Below are 17,740 nucleotides of genomic sequence, written 5' to 3'. Positions count from 1 at the left end.
TTCATTACGGTCTTCAGTCTGCCATAACAGCACAAGGTCCCTCGAGGTTTCAACAAACCGTCATCTCCATTCAGCCATTTACTACTGTTCATTTCATGAATCCTCAAACCGTAGCTTCATGTTGAAGAGTAATGTATAACTTTGACCAATTAAATAAAATTCACACTTAAGGAAAAGAAGAAGATTCTATAACTACTTCTGTGTAGCATCATCCAAATAAATTACAAAAAGAATCAATATCTGCACATCTTGTTACTAGTATCTGTTCATGTGTCTCTTTTAAACAACATTCATTCATTCTGCTTTTGTGGGTCACTGGGGTTGCTTGAGCCTATCCCATCAGACTTACGGGAGAGATGCAGGGGACATTCCTGGTGTGTCGCCGGTATACTGCGGAGCCACACAAAGACAAAACCAAACAACCACTCATGCACACAGTCATGGGCTATTTGGACCTGGTCATTTCACCTAAATTTGATATTTTTGGAGGTGGGAGGTAGAACCCAGAGAGAACCCACACAGACACTGGGAGAACACAGTACACACTCTGCAAAGAAAGACCTCAAAAATGGAACCCACCAGGTTGCCCCTTAAACGACATGTTGCAGAGAGTAATTGTTGTGGGATAAAAAAAAGTTTATCTCTTGCCTACTTTATTTGTTCATAGCCAATTGGATGCCCAGAAATTTGAAACAAAGCTCCTCTCTAGCTTCCATTTGTATTCCCATGTTTCCCCTGCTTTCAGTGAGATGATACGTCCTGATTCAAACTGTAGGACCTTAATTTCCATTTCCACTCACTTCCAGTCTTTCCAAAAACTACCCAACATGGTAGAACCACCCACTCTGCTGCCTCCTACACTTGTCCCTGAGGGAGGAGAGAGACTGCTGAGAAGTTTGGGAGAGGGAGAATGAGAGGCAGGACAGCTGGTGAGTAGGACTTCAGTTACACAAGAACACTTGGCATTATATGGTAAATCATCCAATTGGAGCCTCCTGCCAAGCCTCAGCAAGCCAATTTTTTTTCCATATGCATGAAGAGAAGGGGAATAGGTGAGGAAGACATCCTGGAAAATTGCTGAGCCTGACAAAACACATAAAGAAACGTATAGGTCACTTGCGGCAAAGAGTTTAGCAGAGCTGATAATCAGAAGGAAGTAGGATTTTTCCAAGACTCATTGTGTTCTCTCCACTGAAAAATAGCTTCTCGATTAATTACTGCTGTCAAGCTGTCACCTCAATGATCAGATCACTTTTTCAGTCAAGAAGCAGCAAGTGACTTTTTCTGTGATGTCATGATGGGTGATAGAATGTGAAGATAAACATGGAGCGGAGGAGTGGAAACATGTTGGAGCAAAAAAAAACAAAAAAAACATGCTCCACTGTTTTGTGGAGCAGAATCCTTAGTCGTTCTGTGAATGAAAACATGTTATTCAGTAGCAAAGACAGAATTAATGTAACATTAGAGCAGAACTTATTGGTAACAATAAGTAATGGGAAAAAAGGATGGGAAAAAGGATTACAGCAGTTTTAGTAAAAATTTCTCTACGACAGGGTGTTCTGTTAGTGACACATGGACGGTGCTTGGTAACACAAATAATACACAGCACATTATTTATTAGATGCTTGTCTGAAACAGTCTCTCATAGCCTCCAGCACTCAGCGAGAGTCTCCTCACTCCACTACACAGAACACCTGTCACAATTAACTATCGCTCCCAAACCTGACTCCCAGAACCGAACCTCCACACGAGACTGAGCTCAAACCAAACTCCAGCACCACCGACACTTCTAACCACAATACAACTGATAAATAGTGATTTTCTATTATCTATCTCTTTGTTTAGTTATGTCTTGTGCAGTAATTGTTCTTCTATTTCTGTTTATGTGTGGATTAAGCAAAAAAGATTAAACATGTGGTGTTCAGAACTTCTAATGTATGTACCATTTCTTGACCACTTGTTCCACATAGTGGTCAGAGAAAAATGTGAGCTGACATGAAATATTATGAATAAAAACAAAGAGTATACAAAATATGTCTATATTATTAAAATCTAAACTATGGATTTCAAAATGCCAAGGAAATAATATCAAGTAACCTTTTCCAAAAAAAAAAAAAATCTACGAAAATTAAAATTGAAGACATACCCGAATAAGGCAAAAATATAGTGATGAAGAGCCATGCAGAATGCGTACAGTTTTCACGGTTTTAGCCACAGGTTAGGAGAGAAATTGATTTTAGAGCTCACTCGAGGAGCACCTGTAAGATAAGAGCGGTGTTTGTAGTGGATGTGCTTGGGGCTGAGTTGGAGAAGTTAGGAAGAGGCACTTCACAAAAGTGAAGAACACCGGTAGAAGCTTCAGAGAGACCAAATGCTGCTGCAGCAGACGCTGTGTTTTGGGACTCGGTCTGTTCCTCCTCTGAAGCACAGAGTGTGACAGCTGTAGAAATCCCCAGCCAGGTACGCCGCAAAACTGCTGATCAACGTGCACACATATACACTCGCAGAAAAATGCAGGCTGTGTTCCTCTCTCGCCCATTAATATTACATGCAGCAGACTTTGGAATAATGTGCTCTTACTTATCATTGATTTGCTCCCTCAATCTTTATATCTCCCATCCCTCATCCCCCCCCCCCCCTGTTGGGCTTTGAGATGTTAACCTGTAAATAATACAACTTTCGCGCTCCTGGTGACATTTGGCACATGTGAAGTAAGAGGGGAGGGGGAAATGGGGAGAGCAGAGATGACTGGAGGGGGTAAACTTGATGAAATTGAACGCTTTCCTGTGTCATGAATATTTCCCAACATCACCAGGAGGTTGCTGGGGCTTATCTGGGTTTGTTCGTACCCCAACTTCGACTCCTCCACCGGGAGGAAGTGGTATTTAAGCAATCTGCAGGAACGTAAAAAACGGACACAGGAAATGCAGCTAAGCGGAATAGTTGAGTCTCATGCATGTGCTCAATCTGCTAAGTAGGTGAGCTGCAGTAGGAATTACTGAGTGGCAGCCCTGGATGACAGAATGACCTATATAATAAGGAGTGGAGCTCAGGTGATGAGGCTTTTATGGAGTGACAGCTGTTCCACCTGTCGCTGTCACCTTGACAGAGAAAAGAGACTCATCAATAATCCCCAAACTAATGAATGTCATTGTAGTTTTATAATATAAGAGAACCAGGACAAAGTTACCCCACATGTCTGCCATATTAAGAACACCCTCAACCACCAATTTATGGAAGAATTTCTTTGTAGCTTATACAGCAGTATTGCGGATGTCATCATTTTCTGAGCTGCCGCTGGTCCCAGCGGACCTGAGTGGAAGTGTCACTCACTAGAAACTTTACCGGGAGGAGAGAAGAGACTACTTCTTCATTTTCAGCAACTGTGCCAATGCCCAGGTGCTCTTTTCAGGTGCTACAGTATGCACTTTGTCTGACTGTGAGAGACAGGTCTGTGTCTGGCTTTCCTATCATCTCAGACTGCTCTTTGCCTTAGTGTCAGCAGACTGAACCTTCCTTCCTGTCAGTCTGCCGGAGCTGATGATGAATTATAAAAAGGCCTGCTCTCCCAAAGAATACAGATGTTTCCACTTACACACACACACACACACACACACACACACACACACACACACACACACACACACACACACACACACACACACACACACACACACACACACACACACACACACACACACACACACACACACACACACACACACCTCCTCCGTTTTATACTGGATGGCTCTACAGAGTGAAAATCCTTATCATGCTGGTGATACCGTCGATGGAAAATGAGGACTTATTACGCGAGCTCAAGGAGAAAAAAGGCACTAATTAACTTGAATGCAAACAAGTTTGGCTTCTGGAGCGTTTCATCTTAGTGAGGGCCTCTGTTTGCAATATTTCTTTGACTGCTGATCTCCATATGCGCATTTTTAAATGGAATGTGGAAAGCTCTTAATGACTATGGGACAATTATAGAAGTCATAATAATACAGTTGAAATCCTTTCAGCGGTGAGTGCGCCTGTTGAAGTTGCTTGTTTTTGTGAACTGAAGCCCCACAGGAGAGTCAGCACTTGACATAATGTGTGCTTAGTTATAAGTGTTTCACTCGTCGATCAACGGCGGGGGAGGAAGCACTGGAAAGTACCAGTGCCGAAGTAAAAGCACTGATGCCACCCTGCAAAATGTACGGTAAATGAAAGTCACTAAGAATGATCAGAAAAACATACTATTCATTTATTAATTACAGTACCACTTATCCTGTGTGGGGCTTATCCCAGCTGACAGTGGGAGGGAGGCAGGATAGTAAAAATATAAAAAGTAAAACAAAAAGTAAAACCTTTAAAAAGTGTCATGGAGATATATTTTTTTTAAAACTTTCAGCAGATCAAAACAAGCTGTAGATATAATCATGGGAGTTGCTGTTTGCACTGTCAGACAACCACCAAAAGTGTGTCTGATGTGAGTCAGACATAAATGTTCCAATTCCTTCTCCCTGATTCTATAAAGGACGTTTTAGTGACTGGCAACCAAGTGAAACCCCATTATCTTCAATAACATCACAGATTTCTGTGGTTTTGGACATTGTTAGAAACATTGGTGGATGTAATTCACAAACTGTACAACAAAGGCAGAGTCCTTTGTCAGATTAATAATACATATTATATCTGTAAGGCTGTAATCAACACTTATTACTTCCCAGAAATAGGTCATCAGAGATGGTTTGTTGATTTGTTTCTGTTTGTTTGATGGAAACTTTGAAGAACTTTTGGGCATACAGAAAAACAAAAACCCCGTGGAAATTTAGTGCATGTGGTGTGCTGAGTGGGTTTGAATAAAGAAATTAATTATTTAATGATTACTATTTCCACATTTATGTTTGGTTACTTCAATAATTGGAATTTGGATTAGGGGTTCATATAATTAGTTTTCTTATGCCCCTTAGCTGAGATGATCCACTGAATACACCTTTAGTTTTCAATAGGAATTAATTTTCAAATTACATTGTTAAAGAGTTACAAAAAGATTAATCAGAATTAAGTATTGATTAAAAGAACAAAAACAAAACAAATATTAACCTTCAGGATGTTTGTTTAATATATTTAAAGGGTCTTGGTATAGATAAAAGAATCTACAACTACAATGTAGATATATTTTTCCATGAAAAAATACTTTTGCTGAAGTTATTGCTGATTATTGGGCAATTAAATAAACAGAAAATCATTATATTGCCCAATACTGTAAGTTGGAAAAATTAACCAAAGCTGTCAGAAAGCAGAAGAAAAACGGTTTCCACAGAAAATGCAGTTGAGTAAAAGTCTGACATGGCATAGAAAGTAAAATACAAACCTGTACAGCCCCAGAGGGAGTGTACCGAGTTACGTTTTCTCATTGGTGGTCAATATAAGCATACAGGAAAAGGACCGTGATGCGGTCCGATTGTTATGCCACTTCTTTCTGAAGTACGAGCAAACACTGGGCTGTTTTAATTGAGACACTGACGCAGAGAGGCAACGCACTAATAAACAGGTAATTATGCAACTCCCAGTTCCACCTAAGCAGACCGTGAATCCATTAAAGCCTTTTCGCAAAAAACGTCTCTCTTTTTTTCTTCCCCCACTGTCTTTTCTTCTTAAATGGTACACATAATCCCCATGCATGCAGCTCTGTTGTGTGGGAGACAGGCTCTTGATGCAAAAATTCATAACAATTAAGCATCAATCAGACTTAACCTCTGGGGTCAGGGTAAATGCTCCTCTCCGGGTGAATCTGCAGGCCAGATTAACACAGTGACAAAATGTGCCTGTACATGTCAGCTAATCCATTTATTTATTCAGCTCTCTCGCAGCCTGCCTGATTAATTGCTCCCACACCGCCGATGGCAGGAAAGAGAAAAGGCAGACAGAGAAAACATAGAGGTCTGTAAGTGTGTGTCAGTGCATGTGTGTATGTGTGTGTGTGTGTGTGTGTGTGTAGTCATGTGTGCGCTGAGCAGTATCAGAATCCCTGAACACAACCTTGACTGAGCATCAAAGAGCAGTTAGAGAGCGCGTGTAAACAATAATGGCGATGAGCGGAACACCTGCACACACGCATCCTCCACGTCTCACCGCCTACACATTCTAACTGAGTGCCTCATTCATTTTTAGAAAGTTATATTCTTACCTTGAGTGGCAATGTAGTGGTTTGGCCGATGGTAGCCCTGAAAAGAAAAAAAACACCCAAATTAAACAATTTTTCATTTTACACTAACAAAATGATTGTGACACACACAATTTAAAAACACACACAGTCGTTGATGTTTGTTTTCTTGCATGCATATATTTTGAGTTTTTCTTGCATTCAACAATGCATTGAGTGTATTTCACTTGTATGGAATCACAGAGCAGATGTTTTCAGTTTCAGATGTTTCTGCAGAAATAAACTGAGCTGCCCCCCCCCCCAAAAAAGAATGAACAAGTTTGCTGCTCTCCAGAAATAATTTGTGTATTCAGGCTGCCATCTGTTCTACTGTATACCCATTCAGTTCTTTGTTCCAACATTGCACTGAATGAGAAAACTGTGAAAGCTAGTGATGCTGCAAGATAAGAAACGCCTAAAAGATCTCTGTCACACACACACACACACACACACACACACACACACACACACACACACACACACACACACACACACACACACACATACACACACGCACTCTACGCGGCACACCTCTGGAGTGAGCATCCAAAGTGTTGATAATCCCCAAGATACAACTAAGAGCACTGATCTCCACAATAGGCCTCTAGTCTCCAGGATTACTCTAATCCTCCAAGTTTTATTTGTCCAATTCCTTGTCTTTTCTCCAGAGATATGCGGATGGAAACAAAACATTAGGACTTAAAGGCTCTTCCCAGGCCCTGCCTCCTCTTGATTGTCTTGCACCCCCGCCCCCCATCCCCAACCCTGCTGTTCTGCTTATCTCCTTCATATTCAATTTTACTTTGGCTGTGATTAACGCTCCTCCAATGAAGGGGGAAAGACACAAAAGGATATTTTGCTCGCTCTCTCTCACATCCACTGGGCTCCTTCAGCTATTCAACTGTCCTCCATTTTTAATGACTTCTTTATCTCCGGACTGAGGAGGAGATTTGTTTGTGCTTTCATGTAAGTGGAGGCCCGGAACGTCTTCGGATTAGAGGGGAGGGGGGGGAGAGCCAAGAAGAAAGGAGGGCCCTGACAGTGACTGTCAGGTGAGTAGAAATGGCTGTAAATTGACTGACGACTCTCCACAAACACGTTACATTAGGTGCCTAAGAGTGTTTGTTCACGAACGACACAAAGAGATAAAAGCAGAAACATCCGTGTTGAAATTATTAATTGAAGAGGTTTTGTTTCTGGGGCTGTGTAAATTACTAAAGGAGAATTGAATATGCGCTATGCTCTCTGCAGGTTTGCTGTATTGCTTGTTACAATGATGATTTATATTAATTCTTTCCAGGAAGAGTGGGGTGTCTAAAATATGCAGAGTGAAGTGTTTTTGCCTGTGGGCATGGATTTATATTTTCCGTCTGAATATCATTAGATAGGCCACTTTAGCAAATCTGGGGTAGCAAGCCTATCACCTGCTTAATACATTTACACACAATTTATTTATTTTGAAAAATACACTTCCTTCTATTATGTTAACTGACAATCCAGTGCATTCAAAGGATTAGTAAAGCGGCAAAGTGAGAAACAACCCTGAGGCTCCAGCCTCCAGAGGGCCCACAAGCCACAGATTTATTGTATGACAGTTGTTTCAGTGATTTATTCCACTTGTTTTCATAAATCAAAAATAATACATCATGTCAACCTAACCTATGTGAGCAAGAGCCTTAGGATTAGCTATATTATGATGTCTCTGTGAGTTTCCTCCTGTTCTACCCTTTAACCTTCCAGTCAGGTAGAAATGAATTATTCTCCGGTTGACCACAGGTTGTGATGTAGGATTCTGAGTCCAAATTAATTTGTTTAAAGGGCTTGCAAGGCAGGAACATGGAAGGAATCCACTTGTACAGAAGGTCATTTATTGAAATTTACACTACGCACACGTTACTGCTGTTTCATAAACGACTTTGCCGTTTCCAATCGTTGTCACAACCTCTGTTAGCTGAGCCAATAAACTGGGGTTTTCCAAAATATAGGTTAAAAAAAAAAAAAAAAAAGTAAATATTTGACCGACAAAGAAATTCTGAACATGATTTCTTCTGATGTTGATAATAGATCTAAATGAGTTGTATATGAGCGCAATCATTAGTAAACAGGGCTGAGAATTGTTACGGTGAATGCACACCGTAACTGTACACACACGGTAAAGGTCTTTGTGGCAACCCGAACTCTACAGAAAAGCTACAATATCACGTTTCCCTGTCTCCTGAATGCTGATGAATACAGTCGATCAGCTGCAGAGAGGTAACATAGAAGACCATCTCTGTTTGCTCTTACATGGTTGAAAATAATCGGCAGCATAACGGAGAAAAATGACAAACACTCTTGGAAATGATGTACACATTAGAGGTTAGTGGGTAGGACAGGCTTTTAGATGAGTTAAAAAGCTTTCTGAAGAGCAAAAACATCATTACCCATCTGCCTATATTGCTACAAAGTAGTTTTTCAATGAAGCCAGTAAAGCAGTGAAAATCCTTTTCAATCAGGACCCTCTTTAATATGCGTATATTCTTATCTTATAATGGGTCCTCTCTATTGTAAGAGTGTTCTCCGAAGCACCCTGTTCCACAGCATAATGGGCCATAAACTGAATAGTGGGAAAGGTAAATAATTTAAGCCTCCTGCATTTGGCGTAGCACACCTTGCATTATGAATTTATGTTTGAAGGCGTAACAAGAGATTACAAATTACCACATTAGAGGGGGCAGAGGAAGAGAAGATGGGAGAGAGAGTGAGAGAAAACCACTTAGGGAGTCAGGTACATAACCAGGCCATTACACATGGAGCGGAAACATCTGCTCAGAAAGGCCAGTGAGCTGCTGCGACTGGACACCTCCTGCTGCTCGCGCCGCTATCAACAGCAAATCAGGTCGGATCCGTGTTGTGTGTTCTAAGTGGGTTGGATCGGTTTTGCTGCCTTTTAAATACTTTTACTCACTGTAAAGGTTTGTTAAGGTACTCTAACAAAGTGTCCAGTAGTCAAACAGGAAACGATGGAACAGATGGAACAAAAAAAAAAAAAAAAAAAAACACCACTCATTCCTTGAGTAATGTTAATGACCGTTTACGATGAAGCTGCTCATTCTAGAATTCACATGCTTGCATTTTTCGTCTCAGTTTTGTTTCCTTAATGTATTCCTGCAGTTTTCAAAAGAAAAGTCCAAAATTATACCCTGAGTTTCCTCTGTGAGCTGGTTTGTGTTTTCTCTCTCCCACAGCTGTCAGGGTCTGATCTTTATTCCTCTTAATATATCCAGTGAATAGATACAGCAGCCCCTAAAGTCGAATATAAAGGTACTGCAACTGTGTGTGTGTGTGCGTGTGCGTGTCTGTGATGGGCAGGCAGTAGGGGGCTGCGCAGTCCCTCAGGCCCTCCAGGATGGTGGCACCAGCGCCTTCTCTCTCCCCAGGAGGATGCACAATGACCTTTGCGTTGGTGGCGCTGGCTGGTGTGTGTACTTACATCAACATAATTTGCATTAATGTAATCGGAGTTCTGTTCCCCCTCCAGGGCCTGCAGCCTGACACGGGAGTGATCATCTGGAAGAGAGGCAGAAAGGAAGAAGCCGACGCTGAATTAATCATATTAACGAGGGCATCGGAAGAAAAAAAAATGGCAAAGAGAGACGGAGAGACTGATAGAACAGAGGAAGAGATGAACAGAACACATTGGCATCTGATATGAACCTTCACAAATGAAAAGTTTGAGCTTGCACAGAGGAGGACCTCATAAAAACTCCAATCATGTGAAATCACAGTCCCATATTATGCATTTACAGTTTCTCTGAATGTGGACAAATTGGTGTCGGTTGGACGCGTTTCTGAAATGGAGCTTTTCCAACTTCATTTGCAGGAAATAAAAATAATTTTACAGTTATGTTAAGGAAATAACCCAAAGTGGATGATCTGAGGTTTTTCCTGCAGTGATTTTTACGAGTGTCCAATCTTAATTGATAGACTTTGGATGGCTAATATGAATCCATTGTGAATTTGAATGTTTTTATAGAAACTGTTAGCTCTCCATGCCATGTGCCATCTGCGAGCACATTTTCTCACAACTGAAAAGACGCTGCAGGAGGATGAATATAAAAGTAGATTGGAAAGGTCAAAGCTGCTCTCGTTGGTTGATAATAAAACTCTGTTTGAGCAGCTTAGACTTAAGCAGAGTCACAAGCCTGGCCAATAAATCAGCCTGAAGGATGGGGACGACACACAAAAACTCATGAGTGCTCAGAAAATGCTTTTGTACACACATGCAATAATATTCCCATATCGGTTCTTCATGCGATTCTCATCCTTCTTGGCAGAGTCCCATGGCGCTGACTGTCCTTCAAAAAAGCTCTGGAAAAAAAAAAAAAAAAACAGAAAAGAGAGAAGGGGCAGATGAATTATGGTGTCACGAATGAAAACATTAACCAGCCTGATATAAGAGAGGAAACTACAGTGAGATATTTATTCACATCATTAGTAGACATAAAGCGTACAGAGGATTGTGGATCTTGGGGAGTCTTGTCAAACTGAGAGCACCATCAGGGTAGAGGTGGCGGGTGTCTCGCTCAAACCTCTCCCCCTGCGCCTCTCTGCCGGGTGGAGCCACCTCGAGGCTGTCTCTTTCTCTCTCTCTCTCTCTGCCTCATCTGAAGGACTCAATCAACTCGTTGCGGGGAAAAAAATAAAAAAATAAAATAAGGCCAGCTCATCGTCTGCAGATCAAAACCGCTCCGCTCAGATTACCCTCATGAAATATTTATCATCTCTCGCTGGGGAGATTTCCATTCTGATGGCACACCAGGCACAATTAAGTCAAATTATGAAAATGCATCTTCACTGCTAGTCCTCCGCTGTTCGGTGAGGGGGGCGGGTGGGGGTTGGCTCCGAGCAGACTGGCCGGAACAAAAAAAAAACAAAAAAACACTTTATTGTTCTGGCTTTTTTTTGATTGTCGGCTTATCCACATTTGAAAAGTCAGCGAATACATTAGAATTGAAGCCCTCTGCAAGTAAAGACTCAAGAGCACTTATCAGAGGTTAAAGAGATTATTTGGAGTGTTCCTTTTTGTGCAGTTAGCCAGTCTGAGAGAGCTCGGCGGTTCATCTTCCATCATTCAGTGTTTCAGTGTTTTAGGACTTGATGGTTTCATTCATCTCAGCACTGAGGAAGGCATTAGGTCATTTGTCTGGCAAATAAAGGTCTCAGACATGCCACAAGGACATATTCCTGTATTAAGTCTTAAGGATTAGTGATTTCACTGAGAAACCGCTTTAATATGCCAAAATAAATACTCCATTCTTTCAGAAAAGACATGTCTCACAGACAAATTATATAAGCCTCTACCTCCTGTGGCAGTCTGTCTTGAGTAAATGAATGGGCCATTGCCATTCCCTCTGTCACTCTGAAGGATAAAGGTCTAATATCACGCATCTGGAGACAAATCATCCTCTCGTCGAAAGGCGTTACCAGGCAACTAGTTCTCCTTTAAAATGAGTGACCCTGTCTGTCCCAGAGGTTTGTTTCATTCCTCAGACTTTTTAGATCCTGAATTTACAAAATAATTATGGTGTAAGAAGAGCTACCAAGATTGGGGGGGGGGGTTTCTATGATGTTTTTCAATTTAAAAGTCATCTGATGGGAATAATCATCAGTCCAAAGTTCATCGGACTGTGACTGTGAAACTGTCAAAGTGAAAGGTCAGTGTTGAATGTAGTGTTTCTTTCTGCTTCAGCTGGTACAACTCAACATTTACATTGCTTTTAATATTTTAATTCAACAGTATGTCCCTTTCAGTGCATTCAGCAGAAATAGGAAAACCTTAGTTAAGCCACAACAGAGTTTATGGTATATAAACCGGGGTGAATAAAAAAAAAAACAGGATTGGAAAAGCAAAGATGTGCAACTGACTAGACTTAATTTTGGGTCACTTCTACAATTTCCTGGCTGTCCCTGAGGGTCAGATGCAACATTTCAATTCACAGAAACAGAGCTGAAAACAAGTGAGTTCTGAACTTGTTTTCTGCTTGTCCTCTCAAACTGTGTATACACATGCAGAAGAATTTGAACATGCAAATAGATTTAAAATGAATCATGTATTTATAGAGCCTTTGGAAAGAATAGTTCCTATAAGTCACATAAACGTGTCAAATTATTCTTTTAATCTATTACTTGCATTAGAGCAGTTTACTTGATCCACTCTTTTTCTAAAGGAATAGATTTACTCTTTCAAAAAGCTTTATAAAAAAACAATTTATTTATGGAGAACTTATAGAAAAAAATAACACCTCACAATGATAACGGCGACACTTTGACATGACACATGTGAAAGAAAAGTACCATTTCACACATTTCATCATCTGATGTCAAATGCTTCAGTGATTTTGCATAGCTTCTGTTGGTGAATGCCCTTTTCAGACTAGATCATAAATGTGAGATTCTGCGATCCCACAGGGCCTTAAAATAGCCAACAAGCACCACCAGTGTGTCAGGTGAGTGATATCAGCTAAAATCTCAAAAAATGTCATAAATAACCAAAAAGTATTGGCTTACCTCGTTTATCTGATCCAAAGTTAACGTACAGAATAACAAGAAGCATGGGTCAGAGAGAGATATGGTACAGTGTAAGTCAACAGGTTTTGAGGTGCATTGGGCTTCAATCTTATCAAATAAATGGTTAAAAAGGGCATTAACCTGAAGACATATAGATAGAAAAGACAGCAGCTGAACACAACAAACAAATGAATGGCTCTAGCATGTGAACACCAGCTACTTCAAACCCTGCAGGCCCTTTCAATGAATGTCTGTGGAAGGGTAGATGACAGGAGAGGGGGGGGGGGTAACTTGTTGTGGCGTTGCTCCCTTTTGATTGACTATTATGCATCTGACTGCATGAACCCAAAACACCTTTATCCATAATGGATTAGTCCCAGAAGGCAGCCCAAAGCACTCCAGGCCCTCAATGATCCGATGCTGCACGTATCAATGCGAGGTGGTATTAACTCTGCACTCATGACAGGGAAGTGGGGAGTTAATTACTGATAGGTCTGGCCAACACAGTAGAGTTAAGAAGGGAGAGAAATAAGGAAATATCACAAGGTACAGACCTAGATAAGCAAATTATAAAACAACAGAAGAGATGACATAAGGAATGCAATATAAATATGCTGTTAAAAAAATCTGATGATTAAATAGAGAGTGTGGGTAGGGATGGCGATGGAGAAAAATAAAAGGTAGTATCAGGGAAAAGGCCAGTGCGTTATGGAAGAGTGAGACTGATGCAAAAGAGATTATAGAGAGGGATTTCAATGAGTAAGTATTTTTCAATGTGGCAGCAGGGTGAGTTGAGACAGGCTGGTGGGATGCTGAGGGACGGCGAGGAGCCTGGAGCACCGCCAAGAATGCCAGCCTCCTTCACTAATGAGAGGAAATGAGAGTGATGCTCTTTTGGTGCAAAATCTTTTGTTCTGGTGTCGTCAAGAGGCGTGGTGTCAGATTACAAACACCGCTATGCAACAAGAGAGCAGCAAGCTGCTGTCGCAAGAGCATAATCTGACCTGATTCAGACAGAAGAGAGGACAAGACTAAGACAAGCTATTCCTTATATCCTTATATGTGGTGTGTGTGGGGGGGAATGGGTGGAGGGGAGGGGTTTGCATTTCGAGTCGGTCTCCAGCTGAGTTTCAAGGAGAGCTGGGAAAGGCAGCGTTTTACACAAACGTACACATGCACACACAATCCACTTGCTGGAAACAATGCAGAACAGATGAACAACAAAATGAATCGTGCCGTAAACACACTGAGAAAGCTTGCATTAACAATTTATCACAAAAGAGCATCTGGGGAGAAACAAAACAGTTGTGCTGTACAAAACAGAGGAGAGACAAACAGAAGAAAACAGTGGCAGAAAGAGAGGCGCAAAGCTGCACACCATGTCACAGAGAAAGTCTTGTGTTAGACTGATGCATTTGATTTACACTCTGGAAATGTTAATAGAACAATCACTGGGCTTTATATGTGTTGGTTGGGGTGGGGGGGGTGATCGGGTCCTACCTCGTACTCCTCCTTGAAGCCGTAGCCCTCGGCACACTTCATCTGGGTGATGTGCTGGAGGAGATCGGCCACACGGATCGCAGGGTGCAGCTGACCGGTCTGGTACGGCACGTCTACCGGCTCCCGCTTCCTCAGGGAGTGAGTGTGCGACTGCACCAGGCTGCTGGTGTCACTACCCGTGTTCTGGCTCTCATCTGTAAGGGGGGGCACATAAAGAAGAAAAAGCCAGGACAGGTCAGGACAGAGAGGCAGGAACTGGCCTTGAGAGATTCATCTGCATGTTGTTATAAAATGCTTTTGGGGGGGTGACATGATGCTGGAAGCAGCAAATGGCAATGGTGTTTTCTTGGTGGTGAGTGCTGCAACACACACCAGTTCATATCTCACTCACACCCTATTAAAAAAGGTTACACATTAGCTCATTTGCTGCGAAGCATTATGTCACAACCGTCCAGATTGACAAACAACTCGTAATTCGTAATCTGTTTGTTATGTTTGGGAACACCGACACAACATCATTGAGTAATAGGATGAGTCATGTGGTATGGAGGTACAGGTCCATCTGTCTCAGTGTGTGGCTGACAAACATCTAATATTACAGACCTATGGGACTGTAACAGCCATTAAATACAAGGCCCTGCGCCTACTGCATGTAATATGGGTTCTATCAAGGTAAAAAGGGAGTCAGAAGTTCCTGATTGTGATAACCAGTGTAGAGTCATTCTACAGATCCACATGGAGATGCTGTAAAACAAGCTTGTCTTTTTGTTTACTGGCAGTACAGTATGCTGGTTTTGGGCTGCGGCTCATAGTGAGAGTTAATTCCAGCACTTTCATACTGTAATTCAGTCAGTGGCAGACATGAGGCACAGATGCTGTGGGGGAGCCAGCGGACGATGGAGGGTGTCCAGAAACATGAAGGTGGAGGATGTGGGGAGGGGGGGTTGCAGTGGGCCACAGTGAGCATGTTGCAGCAGGCACCGTCAAAAGCATCACATAGACAAAGCATGGATTCAACGCCTGCCACCCGATTTCCCCTCAACAAATGAAAAAAACAAAACAAAAAACCAAACAAAGAAAAAAACCAACCTAAGAAAGAAAACATATCAAAAGAGGAGGGAAGCGGAGATGGGAGGAGAATGCATGGGGTGATGCTGCCGATGGGGCACTGTACATACTTTGATCATGCTAGGCTAATGGTGGCTTGGTGTGGCACGGTATGCAGGGTGGTGAAATGCTAACATGTCCACTGGTCATGCAATAAATGTCTGAATGTCCGTGAAAGAAGCAGCCCCTCACTGTCGGCTTGCTTTCTGAGTAAACACCACCTTCTTCCCCCCAAACCCAGGGCCCACTTGGGAAAACTTACCATTAATGGGCACTTTTTAGATACCAGATACATAGGAAGTTACGTTTGTAAAGAAAAAGAGAGGACAAGAGAGAGGAGAGAGGGGATAAGTAACAATATAGCATAAGAACCTGTTACAGTAGAGTGTTTTTAAAGCTATGCTTGAGGGCAGGATCACATGCCTTCTCAGTCCAAACTGCCTGGGTAGAAAGCCCTAGTCAAGGGGAGGATGTCGAGTGGATGGATGGGGCAATTTCAACAGTGCAAGACAAAAGTAAAAGAACAAAACAAGGAAGTCATGGATTTCAAGGGAGAAAATAAAGGTGATACTGGTCATCTTGGGAACAAGATGTCATTGATTCAGATCTGCATGTTTTCAATTTAAACAATGCCAATTATTTGGGGGGGGGGGGGGGGGATTTTATCCTGCAATTTACCGTAATTAAATTTGAAAGTACTAGTGTGATGACACCTGTATTAATCTATGTCTTTTAAATAACAGTCTGAAGTGAAATCAAAAACCATTATCTGTCCTTTATGAGCGAATCAGTTCTGATCATTAACCTCGACTGATGAGACAATACCGCAACTAAATGTGTCACAGCTGAAAGCATGTAACCTTTTTTGGCTGCCATAATTTCATGTAATTGTTTCATGGTTCATTAGTTGTGGAACTAACATAAGCAGCTGTCACAACAGCGATGATGAAAGACAGCGATCTGCATTGCACTCGTGCAGAAAAAAACAAAAATAAAAATACTATGATCTAACTGTAAGTTGTGTACTCGTAAATTCTACGCTAATGTGAAGTAGCTTATTGCGTCTTTCTTCTTGGCCTTAAGTATTAAATTGTTACAGTTGTAGTGCCCCACTTATATATGGTCCGCTGCTGTTAAAACCTCCTTGTTTAACATACCGCACTTTAAGCTGCGTGTTCAAGAAAGGCCAGTAATGATTAGCGAAAGAAGAAAAAAAACAATAACGCTATTTTAGAATTCTTTTTTATCACTGAACACGATGAATAAACACTGCAAAAACCAAAACAAAAGCAAGTAGGTCACTAGCAGTTAGCCAAAGGCAGGGGGAGTGACATTAAAAAGAATAATAGAAAAGGTTGTTGTTTTGGAGGGAGGGAGGGGAGTTAAATGCGTAGTGAGGAGAGAGAGGGTGGGGGGGGAAGGGGAGGGCAGCACAGTTAATGCAAGTCTTTAGATATTCAGACTGAATGTATCCTGTCTGAAAGTTTTTTTTTTGAGGGAGGCTAAGAGGGTTTTTCCATTTCCCTCTGTTTAATTTCTACTTTGTGTCTCAGTGCACATGCCTCCACCCCACCTCCCCCCAACCATTGACCCCCTTAGACACTCCCCCCACATCCAGTCCACATGTCTGTCCATGCATATGAGAGGTCAAACATGTATGTGACATCACACGCACGACACGCAATGCGGATGGGATGGAGTGAAGCCAGCCTCAGCCCGGAAGAGACCCCTCATCTGATGGGGGGGGAGGGAGAGGAAGGAGGGAGGAAAGAGGAGGAAGACGTGAGGAGGGGGGAGAAGCAGCAGGCAGGTATGAAGGTGAGGAAGCCATCTTTATGTAAAAGAACCAACCAAACCAAAAAAAAATGGGGAAAAGACATCTGTTCTTTTTTTTTTGTCCTCACAGGTAGGTTGTAAGACTGGCATCAAATGAATGGGATGTTCTGTTATCTTCTTCAGTGCAGAGGTAGGAATAAATAACATTAATGGAAAAAGGAAATGTGTCTCACCTAAGATGGCAGTTGGCACAAAGGGATCTGCTCATACCCCCAAAACAAGTGCAGAAGTTGTAGGAGGAAAGAGAGTTTGCAATAAATAAACGAACTCGAGATAAACCCACACAAATCAATCACAAATAATAATTGTAATAATTATAATTATAAGTGACAGTATATTTGGTTTCCTATTAAGCAGCTACCAGAAAACTCGTTAATATTCCTGAGAAAAATTATACACCAAGTTTAACTGATTGAAAATCTAACTGCTCTTTATTCTATTGAATCAATTAGCTGCAATATGATTACATAAGATCTAAAATGATGCATAATATTTGGAGAAATTAAATATAATTGAACAGCTGAATTACATTTTTTCTTTTTTAACTAGAAACGCAGC

At 41.6% G+C, this 17,740-nt stretch overlaps 1 protein-coding gene across 1 annotated transcript in view; it reads right to left on the bottom strand.

The window, feature by feature from the left end:
- The window catches only part of LOC137612718 (receptor-type tyrosine-protein phosphatase mu-like), a 154,177-nt gene that overhangs the window by 17,375 nt on the left and 119,062 nt on the right, over positions 1 to 17,740 (bottom strand). The window contains exons 19-23 of the mRNA XM_068341389.1: positions 17,356 to 17,382; positions 14,240 to 14,433; positions 10,453 to 10,540; positions 9,663 to 9,739; positions 6,176 to 6,212 (exon numbers count right to left, since the gene is read on the bottom strand). Of these exons, the coding sequence (XP_068197490.1) occupies positions 6,176 to 6,212; positions 9,663 to 9,739; positions 10,453 to 10,540; positions 14,240 to 14,433; positions 17,356 to 17,382 (423 nt within the window). The remainder of the gene's footprint in view (positions 1 to 6,175; positions 6,213 to 9,662; positions 9,740 to 10,452; positions 10,541 to 14,239; positions 14,434 to 17,355; positions 17,383 to 17,740) is intronic.

This window comes from Antennarius striatus, chromosome 18, assembly GCF_040054535.1.
Source record: "Antennarius striatus isolate MH-2024 chromosome 18, ASM4005453v1, whole genome shotgun sequence".
Lineage (NCBI taxonomy): Eukaryota > Metazoa > Chordata > Actinopteri > Lophiiformes > Antennariidae > Antennarius > Antennarius striatus.
Note: the sequence above shows the minus strand (reverse complement) of the source record. Positions and strands in the feature narration are given on the sequence as shown.